Here is a 10,915-nt window from a genome sequence, read left to right as displayed (position 1 = left end):
GTTAGAGAGAGCATGGCCTACTCACCCACTCCCGCATCGCCCATGGTGGACCACACCTGACTCTGTGAATGAAGTCGTGTTAGAGAGAGCATGGCTTACTCACCCACTCCCGCATCGCCCATGGTGGACCACCCCTGACTCTGTGAATGAAGTCGTGTTAGAGTGAGGCCTACTCACCCACTCCCGCATCGCCCACGGTGAACCACACCTGACTCTGTGAATGAAGTTGTGTTAGAGTGTGGCCTACTCACCCACTCCCACATCGCCCACAGTGGCTTTCCTGCCACACAACAGCAGGGCTGGGATGTGAGACAGACCGTTTGGCCACAGGCCTGAGTATATACCTCTGGCCTTTTATAGAAACTACTCTTCTGGACTGCAGGTCTCAAACATGATCACACATTAGAGTCACTCAGGAAACTGAAGTGCTAATGCCTGGGTCCCACCACTAGAGATTCTGACTTAATGGCATAAAATGGAACCTGGTCTGTGGGATATTTTGAACTCCCCTGGTGATTTAACATGCAGCAGATCCAAGGCCCACCATCTGGACTCCCCAGCTACTCTCCCCTCCCCGGACAGTCCGACACTCGAGGGAGGGGCTAGAGTTCACTCAGGTCTGACGGATGAACCAGCACAGCAGGAGTTGGTGGCAGGAACTCTGGGAGTCTGTAGCGCCTTGGGATTTCTGAGACCTCAAGTTGCAGAGAATGCTCAGGCCCATCATGGGACAGCAGTTGGGAAGTAGTTCCCATCTCAGACTCCCTCTTCTGGGGGCTGGGGCCAGGTTAAGTGTGTACTGGAGTCAGGGTTCTCTAGCTTGCACTCACCAGAAAAGGTGTGGGACTCCCTGCAGCCTAGGCTGTTCCCCACCCTGTGGGAGCTCAGAACCTGTGTCTATGACAAGTTTCTTGGGTGCCGGCTGTGCTTCTCTGTAGAGCTGCACTTCTCGGATCTGTGTGTGTCACTAACCAAGGTCTATTAGGCCAGAGCAGGGCTTGAGATGGTGCATCCCAGGCACGCTCCCAACTAAGTGTGAACATGAAGGCCGCACACCATTTTAGGGCCCTTCTCACTATGTCTGACTGTCTCTCCTATCTCCGTTCCACCTCCAGCATCTGCTGCTGGGCTGAATTTTCTAAAATACAGCCTTGACTGTGGTCCTTCTCCGCCTGAGGTCTCCGGCTGCTTCCTCTCACTGCTCCTTACAGAACAGACGGTGCAGCCTGATGTTAAAAGGGCCTTTTCCATATGTTGCCAGTGGCTCTGCCCTGATGGCACGGCTTCCTCATGTGAAAGCTGCATTACAGGAAGCCGCCTAACATTCTGCTTCCAACCTACCTTCATGGCTTGTTTTTTTTTCCTGAAGATATTTTTTCAGAGACAAAGCCTTGCTCTTTCATCTGATACGGAGTGACAGCAGCACAGTCACTTCAACCTCTAATTCCTGAACTCAAGCAGTCCTCCCACCTCAGCCTCCAGAGTAGCTGGGACTACAGGAAAGCCCTGACACACCTGGCTAACTTTTTTTTTCTTTTGTCAAGATGGGGGGGGGGGTTCACTGTGTTGTCCAGGCTGGTCTCGAACTCTTGGCCTCAAGTAATCTGCCCATATCAGGCCTCCCCAAGTGCTGGGATTACAGGTATGAGCCACTGCACCTGGGCCCGTGTTCTTTTGATCCAAACCTTGATCTTCTCAATTCTCCCTCCTTGCACCATTTGAGGTGCACGTTCCCATTTCAAATGCTGCTGCTTCCTTCCTTCCACAGCCCTAGTGCACGGAGGAGTAATGAGCATCGTGCCTGCCTTCTGACTGCTGGGTGGCTCTGAGCCTGTTAGAACCCTTAGCACACCAGCCCTGTTTGATATTTCTTTATTGTCTTGTGTGTGTCAGGTTATAAGGTCCTTAGAACAGTCCTATGCAGGACACAGGAACAGTGCTGTTCATCTAATCCTGACTCCAGCACCTCGAGTTGTGACTGACTTGTGCTCAGATGTTCTATCAGCTTCCGTTCCTGACATGCCTCGCGGAGCAGTCTGGGAAAGAGCTGTCAGACGCTTGCAGAGCATTCTGGGAAAGAGCTGTCAGACGCTCAGAGAGCTTTCTGGGAAAGAGCTGTCAGATGCTCAAAGCAGTCTGGGAAAGAGCTGTCAGACACTCACTGCACATGAACACCATGTGGTGGTCGGTGGCCTTACGTGCACCCATCCCTGTCATTCCCTACACTGGATGCACAGCCACTTAGTCCCTGCAGGTCCCTGTGGCAGGAGAGTAGTGTGCCTCACATGAGCCTCCTTTGCTCTTGTCTCTAGAGAGGTGCCAGTAACGTGACCTGGAGGTCAGACGTCCTGGTGGAGTACCAAGGGGAAGGCCGCAACGTCACAGACCCGACGTGCCCTCTCCTGAGTCCTGGCGTCTCTGTGAGTACCAGCCCGGCTCGCCTCAACACACCACCTCACTGACAGCACAGCAAGGCACAGCTTTAGTTTGAGTCCTCTGTCCCTTTCCTGGGAGGTTAGTGGATGGATCCTGGACACGCTGCTGGCCTGCAGTCTGAACGTGCCCCAGAATTCTTCCCTTCATGTACGTGCGGGCACATCTGTCCGTGTCCTGACCTTCCAGTCTTGCCTGTCTTCTTAATCCTCCCATTTTTTATTAGGGATGTCCCAGGGTTTCCGACAAGTAGGGTCCCACCTGTAACGATGCCATCTTGAGTGCTGTGTATTAGTGGCTGCCCAGCAGGCCACAAGGGTGCTCACAGCCACGTCAGCCTTGCTTGGAGAGTGGGAAACAGGAGAGTCACCTCCAAGTGGAAGCAGAACACCAAGGTGTTAAAACACAGGAAAGAACCAACCGAGAAGGGTATAACAGATCTGTGGGCTATAAGAAGAGATGCCTTGAGTTTGGTCCGATCTGGTCATAAGAACATCCATAAATAACTCAACCTGCCATCCATTCTGCAGAGCTCACGTCAGACTTTAACAATGACCGTTCCTAATGGTCCTTAGAATCAGCTCATTCGGGTGCCCATACCTTTCCCCAGTGCTCAGTACGGTCCCCGGCAGCTCAGCAGACGAGGATGGCACCACACTGCACAGGAACCAGCTCATACGCCCTGTCAGGTCAGCCTCAGGAGAGCAGGCTCATCTTGGGTTTTGATTGACTGGCTTCTCTGTGGAAGGTTTTTTGATTTCTGCTGAACTGCATGTCTGGTAAGAGCCGCATCAGTGGCTCTGCAGGCAGCTGGGTGTCTGTCACTGGAGACGGTCCTCAGTTAACTCCATGAATGCCCCACAGCAATGCTTCCCAGACTGTGTGTGTGAAGATGCTTACAACAACACCTACGCTTGCGTGAGGACAGTGTCGGCAGCGTGGGACTTACAGTACTGCGAGTTTGATGACCAGGAGGTAAGGGGACTCCTGGGGCACGCTGCCCCCCACCCCCAATGTGTGCTGCTCTGCTGTGTGTGTTGGACTCAGTGGCGTAGGAGCCATCCGAGGGTGCTCCCCAGAAAGATGTGCTTCTATCCTGTACTTCAGCCTCGGTGTCCCCCAGTTAGTAACTAACTGTAGGGCCATGCTTAGCTCACTTCTCCGTGATTTTTCTGAATGAGGTTTTCCCCACTCCTACCACCACCCACTCTGCCTTTATTATCTTATTTATTTACTTATTTTTGAGACAGTCTCGCCGTGTTTCCCAGACTGGAGTGCAGTGACATTATCACACTCACTGCACCCCAGCTCCCAGGATCAGGCAAAGTGATTCTTCTCCTCAGCCTCCAGGGTAGGGAGGACTGCAGGTGTCCTCTGCCATGACCAGCTCAGTTTCCTTTTCTCATATAGATGTGGTCTCATTATGTTGGCCAGGCCAGTTTTGAACTCCTGGCCTCTAGGGATCCTCCCACCTTACCCTCCGAAAGTTCTGGGATTACAGGCTTGAGCCTCCATGCCCAGCCCAAACACATACTTTTCAAACAAACAAAAAAAATTTTTAAATATATATATAGGTTCCTCTCTTTTTTTTTCTTATTGTTTCTTATTGTTTGGGATGCATTGAGGATACAATGAATTAGGTTACCCCGATTGCATTTATTAGATAAAAGTCCCTCTTACAATTGTGTCCCCCCCCAGAGGTGTCCATACACCATGACTCCCATCCCCCTCCCACTTCCCCTCAAAACAGCAATTTTTGAGACAGTGTCACTTCATTGCCTGTGCAGTGATAACATAACTCACAGCAACCTTCATTTCCTGGGCCCAGGTGATCCTCCTCCCTCAGCTTCACGAGTAACTGGTAGATTACAGGCACCACTTTATATTCAGCTAATTTTTGTATTTTTTGCAGAGACAGGGTCTTGCTGTGTTTCTCAGTCTGGTCTCTAACTCCTGGGCTCAGATCATCCTCCTGCCTCAGCCTCCCAGAGTGCTGGGGTTATAGGTGTGAGCCAGCATGCTGACCCAAATGCACACTTTTAAGTGCACAGTTTACATTTTCAGAGGGGCACACACGTGCTCCACTAGCTTCCCTATAGTTAAGCTGGGGCAACAGTGAAGCCCCTTAGGTCTGTGGACAGGAGCCAAGTTGGATCATCTCCTGGAAAGCTCACCAGTGCTGACTTAACTCAGAAACCAGTTCTCACCTCAGCATAACCCAGCTCTGCTCAGATTAGAGTGGGGGTCAGAGGTCAAGGATACCACCCACAGAGGAAGGTTTTGGCCAATACACAAGTGGATGTTACTGTGTCCCACGACCCTGGCCCTTGGAGTTCATGCTGTGTGTCAGTGTGCGCCCATCTGCCCCTCCCGGCAGCCTGGTCTTGCCGTGAGAGCTGAGGCTCTGCTGTTTCTCAGAAGCTGAGCCACTCACCTGTCCCGTCTATAGCTCATAAGCACTTTGGGCAAGAAGCAGGACAGCCTCCCTCAAGCCAGGTGCTGGTTCACCCCCCATACTGTCAGTCTGATAACTACTTTGTGAGTTGGAGCCATTACAGGCAAAATGTACCTTCCATGTTCCTTACCTACCTTTTGGCTGTAGTTTGGAGAACAGCATTCAAATTGGGGGGTGGGGTACCAGACATGTACAATGTTGGAAATAATAATTAGTGTGTGTCCTTCCCAGGGGTGGCATGTATCTGAGACTACTTTCCAAAACTGAAAGGCTTGCATTGTGCACCAGGGTTAGAGTCTTTTCATACCTGTTCTCATTGGAATCTCATGATTCTAAGGCAGAAATAAGCCTTCTGATGTTACCCCCTCACTTCAGTAACCTCATCACTGAGTCTTATTTCTGAGACGTGCCATTGCCGGTCCTGCCCTCTGCTCCCACCTCTCAACACAGAGGAGTACGTCTCCTGTGCCCTCCTGATCACACTGCTGAAGGCACGGGGTGTGCAGGGCTCTCCAGCATGCAGCTGGGGCCCTGAACAGATGCCCCAGCTTGAAACTAGACGGACAGTCTCTGGGGCCTTGGTTTTATCTGCCTGGGAGCAGGCAGATCCTCCATATCAAGAATATTTTTTTAAATATAACCCTTGCGCTTTCCTTGCCACCCCCGTCCCTTTTCTCCAGGTGTTTGTAGAAGTCTATAACCTGACTGCAGATCCAGACCAAATCACTAACATTGCTAAGAGTATAGACCCAGAGCTTTTAGGGAAGATGAACTACCGGCTAATGATGCTACAGTCCTGCTCTGGGCCCACCTGCCGCACGCCAGGGGTGTTTGACCCGGGGTAAGTTTCCTTCATTTGTTTCTCAGAAACTCTAATTAATGAAACACTAATATATTAAACAGACACAATGAAAATAGGAGGAATAAACTAAGTTGTTGAGATATATAAACCCACTACAGTGTGTGGGGGTGTGAAGGATGTTTGTCACCTGCTAAGTCACATCCGTCCCCCACCACTGTCCCTCTGAGACGGTGAGGACTCTGCCGTCACACAGATGTCAGATGCCAGGCAATGGAGCTGCCTGTGGCAGGAAGCCTGGCATACATTTTTTCTTGAAGATTTAAAGTTAAAAATCAAACTTTCCCTGGGGAAGGATTATTACACTCTGATTGTAGGAGAGAAAGAAAAGTGATGTCCTAAGTTGATAGTTCGAACTTAACTATTTAGCCATCATCTTGTTAAGTCTTATCTTCAGTCCAAATTAGAGACAAATCTATGTGAATGAGTTAGAGAAACTGGATCATAAACTATTTATTAATAATGTCATGTTTTTAGTAGTGAATATAGAGCCAGAGAGACGTGGTTACCAGTAGACTGGACCCAGACAGCCGTGTAAAGGCAGCATCACTGACATCCCTGGAACAGAGGAGTAACTTGTTTATCTCGGTGATCCTGTTAGTACTCTGGCCTCCCCTCCAGGTCATCAGTGAGATAGATCCTAGCTTGGGGTCAGTTACTTGAAATAGGGAATTCAGTTTCTAAAATAGAAGTACAAGGCTTCAGTTGACAGGTATGGATTTTATAGTTTGTAGCACCTACTTAGCTCAGAATGTTCATCAAGTCAAATTAATTTAGATGTGTGTCAGTTAGGGCTTTTTAACTACCTACTGTCTGGCTGAGTCTGGGAACTTAATGCCCACATCTGACTAAATCTTAATTGGAGGGGCAGGGGCCTTGGACCTCTGGGATTGTACTGTGTGGCCAGGGAGTCCTTGACCACCCCACTGCCAGGACACAGGCCTGCCATTCCTGCACCAACTGGCCAGCACATGGCAGGTGAGGCCAGGTGCCTTGTTCCCTCAGAATGTCTGCTGTGAGTGTCAGAAGAACTGGTCATACGATCTCCATGGAGCTCTACGTCGGGAGTTGTGGTTTGCCCAGTGGTCACCCTATAAGGCTGTGGTCCCCAGTCCCCAGCCACACAGGGTCACCACCTGAGCTCTGCCTCCTGTCTCCATGGAAAAACTATCTTCCATGAAACCGGAACTGGTGCCCAAAAGGTTGGGGACCACTGTTCTGAGGATCCCACTGGTGTCGTGCTCTGCTTCCCAGGCAAGTTTGGCTTTTGAACTAAGTTGCTCACTTTGGAGAAGCTGACAGCTGAGGTTCTAGAGCTGGCTCGGCTGATAACCCGAGCTGTCAAAACTCCACCTTGCTTGGCTGATAACCTGAGCTGTCAAAACTCCACCTGGCTTTCCTCAACCCTGATGGTTCTTTGCTTTGGGCCTCTGGCATCCTTCAAACTGGGGTCAGCAGGCTAGAGCCTGTGGGTATGCACCATACACACCCATTTACGTGTGGTCTGTGTCTGCTTTTGTGCTTCAGTAATAAAGGTGAATGTTTGGGGCAGAGCCTGCATGGCCCACAACCCCTACCATATTACCTGGCCAACCGCTGCTCTAAAATTCGCTCCTCTCATCCTCAGGGGCATCTCCAGGCCCGCAGTGGATGCCTGCAGCCTGCAGGGGGCAGTGAGGTGACTGCCATCGCCGGCTTCCCGCAAAGTCAGACCCTCTTCATCTTAACTGAGCACTTTCCACATACTGTGGCCGTAACTTCTGCGGTGTGAGGTGTGATGGCAAAACTAGTGATAGCATAAATTTCTTTTCCTCCTCAATTTCACAGATAATTTGTTAATTTGTTACTGCCATAGAGCTTAGCAACCTCAGCAAAGATGTTTTTCTTTCCTTATTGAGAGCTTTCACTTTTTACTTAAAGGAGGCACCTTACAGCATCTCCAGGCATGTCGTCATTGCCAGCATCACTGCTCTTGTGCTTTGGAGCCGTCATTAAGTAAAATAAGGGTGGCCTGAGCATAACTGATTGCCTCCACTTTCAGAAAGGCTTAACCCGGCCCTTGGATGCCTCTCAGGACGACCCAGCCTTGGCTGGGCTCTTCTCACACGGCTCTGCGTTGCGACTCCAGGCAAGGACGGTCTTACCTCCTGAGTGCTCATGTCTCGTGCCCAGTGCTTCCCACCGGATGCGCTGCTGTGTCCCCTCCTGCCCACTTCCCACTGAAGGCTGTTGAGGAGTCAGTGGAGTAATGTGACGTCTTCTCCCCCAGGTACAGGTTTGACCCTCGCCTCATGTTCAGCAGTCACGGCAACATCAGGACACGAAGGTTTCCGAAACACCTCCTGTAGCAAACAAGCCCAGCCTCACGGTAGGACCCTGCGTGGCTCCTGATGACGTGACCCTAGTGGGCATCTGTGGCTGGTCTTCAGGACCACGCCTGCAAGAATTTCCAGACTGGCTTTTTTAAGTACTGTTAGAAAAAGTGCCCTGATCAGCTGACCCTGTGCAGTGCATTCAACTGTGAACTCTGCCCACGTGTCAGGAGTGGCTGTCCCGGTCTTGGCCTTGAGATCGTCTGTTTTCACTGTAATTCTCTGTCCTGATGCCCCAGTTCTTGATTATTCCCCATGTGGTCAGAGTCTGAATTTGTAAATCCATTCAGATAAATGGCAATACTTTAGGGCAAAACAAAACACACATACAAAAAAAACACCCCACCTTTTGGTAAATAGCTTGACCCGCATAATGTTTCAGTTTGATCACATTACTATCAAAAATACTAACATCACATGGCTTGAAGAGTAACCATCAGAGCTCAAGTCATCCACGTAAGCGCAGGCACCATTGTTCTAAATAAATAGGGACCTGTCATGGCAGCAACGAAACATGTCAGCCAAGTTCGGTTCCCTTCTGGGATTCGAGGTTGGTGCTGCACTTCCCAAGTGAGCAGTGGGAGACGCTGACGGTGACCACCATCTGTGCTTCCGCTGCCACACTAGGAAACTGAGGAGGTGGCTCTGCTCGAGACTTTCCCTTCTCAGAGCTGAAAAGTAGGTGGCTTAGGAAGACCCGTAGGGGAGAACTGCCCAGGGCTGTGTGCAGGCTGTGTCTTCTGAGGGCCTTCATGTTGAAGGTCTGTCCCTGGGTAGAGGAAGCTGGTACGTGCCCAGCAGGGAGCCTGGCCTCACCCCGTGCTGTCATTCTGACTCCACATGCATCCCGGTGTCCTGGTCTTCAGGCCATGAACCTTTTTTATAGTCAATGCCAAGTGTCAGCTGCTTTACCACCATTCTGCCCTAGAGTTAAGCTCCTCCTGAGGTTACAGAGTTTAACTGGGGCCCTGTTGAGTATTCACATCAAAATCAAGTCTGTTCAGGTTTCCTCATCATTTGTAACATCTACGCTTTTATGTTTCTTGGCTTACAATCAATTCCATTTCTAATTTTTTTTCATAAGAAAGATAATTGGTGGTTAGACAGCAGGAGAGAAGGAAGACCTATGGTTTATAACTTGTCCAACTCAGGCACTAAGCAATTTTAGCTTTATTTAAGGTCTTCTGTTCAGCTTTAAACACTTTGTAAGACGTGGGCATACATAGCTTTTTTATCAGAATTCCAGATAGCCATGTGGGTTAATAGCCATTGGGTGTATCCTTTACCTCCCATGAGCCCAGCAACTGGTGGTGGTGTCTGGAAGTGAAATACAGCAAGTGAATAAAAGTCTCTGCTGTGAATGTTGTAGAGAAATTCTCAAAATTTTGTAACTAAAAGCAAACTATATTGAATATGGGTATCAGCTTCCTTCTCTACCCTGATCCTAACATTATCAGTCAACTTCCATGTTAATGAGGTGACCCCCTAGTTTTTCCCAAATAAAAAAAACAACTCCTACCAGGTCTTCAAGGGTGATGTCACGTTCTTCAGTTGTGTGATGCTGGTTCCTGACAGCAGGTAGAGGCCCAGCCAGCGGCCCCGACATCCCTGCCACACTCCGTCAAGCTGGTGTGTCTGGGTGCGGGGATGTGTGAGCACCTCCTTGTAACCCTTCTGTTTTGGGTACATTTCCTACCTAACCTCTGAACAGCCCTAATTTTACTTTTTCTCTTGAACTGGCTTCATTCTGGATCTGTGGTAAAAACTTCCATAAAGAGACTCACCTTCCAGCCCCACCGGCCCCATAGTGCACTGACATCTTCAGAGCACTGTGGTGAGGGCCCACTTGCAGTCATTTGGATTCTTTTCCCTTTTAGGAAGGTCAGGCCTGTGTCTGTCGGTGCCCTTCAGAGTAGAGAACCACATAACATCAGCAATGAGCAGAGGGCTGAGGAACAGACAGCCTTGCCTTCTGATTCCCACTGCAGGAGCTCTTGTTCACATAGAAAGTAGGAACACCATTTGAGCATCTTTGAATTTGACACTGGTGCTGTTGCAAACACATCTTAATCGACAACACTAGCCTTCTAGTACAAAATCCTAATGACAGCCATGGAAATTAAACCTTCATCTGTAAGAAATGTTCTTACATTCACTTAGTGTCTAAATTAGTGTTTTAATAAGTTGTGCCAGGATCCTCACTAAGAGAAAGCAAAGGGTGTCAGCTGGTCCACAGATAGAATCAGGCGTGTTTGGGTTCTTTGGTTTAATCCCCTTAGCTCCTCCTGGTTTGTAAATCCCTGTCTGCTTTGTCTGTTCTGGAACCCTCCTGCCCTTGCTCTGTGTCATCCCAGTCGTTTGACTTAGAAAGTGCCCTTCAAAAGAACCCTGTTCACTGCTGCACTTTTCAATGAATTAAAATGTATTTCTGTTCTGGTGGGAGCGTGTCCTTGTTTCAGTCCACAAGTCGTAGTTTTGAGAAGAGGCCTGCATCACTCACCTAGTGCTGGAAGCGGCCGTTTCTTCCTCATATTCTGTAGTGTCTGCCTGGATGGCCCCTGGCTGATGACCCCCAAATGAAGTACCATATGGAAAATCATCCCCAATAAATTTGCTTTTCCTTTTGAGACAAGAGTTTCACTATGTCACCCTCGGTAGAGTACCGTGGTGTCACAGTTCACAGCAACCTCAAAATCTTGGGCTCAAGCAATTCTCTTGCCTCAGCTTCCCACGTAGCTGGGACTACAGGTACCTGCCACAACACCCAGCTACTTTTTGTTATAGTTGTCATTTAAC

The 10,915-nt window shown here is 49.5% G+C and overlaps 1 protein-coding gene across 1 annotated transcript in view; it reads left to right on the top strand.

Moving 5' to 3' along the window:
• GNS (glucosamine (N-acetyl)-6-sulfatase) overlaps positions 1-10,558 on the top strand; it is a 36,545-nt gene extending 25,987 nt beyond the window's left edge. Inside the window, exons 11-14 of the mRNA XM_003798546.3 lie at positions 2,313-2,420; positions 3,298-3,408; positions 5,569-5,729; positions 8,017-10,558. Of these exons, the coding sequence (XP_003798594.3) occupies positions 2,313-2,420; positions 3,298-3,408; positions 5,569-5,729; positions 8,017-8,095 (459 nt within the window). The 3' untranslated portion in view covers positions 8,096-10,558. The remainder of the gene's footprint in view (positions 1-2,312; positions 2,421-3,297; positions 3,409-5,568; positions 5,730-8,016) is intronic.
• Positions 10,559-10,915: the final 357 nt, after the last annotated feature.

This window comes from Otolemur garnettii, unplaced genomic scaffold, assembly GCF_000181295.1.
Source record: "Otolemur garnettii isolate 467f Iridium unplaced genomic scaffold, OtoGar3 scaffold00138, whole genome shotgun sequence".
Classification (NCBI taxonomy): domain Eukaryota; kingdom Metazoa; phylum Chordata; class Mammalia; order Primates; family Galagidae; genus Otolemur; species Otolemur garnettii.
Note: the sequence above shows the minus strand (reverse complement) of the source record. Positions and strands in the feature narration are given on the sequence as shown.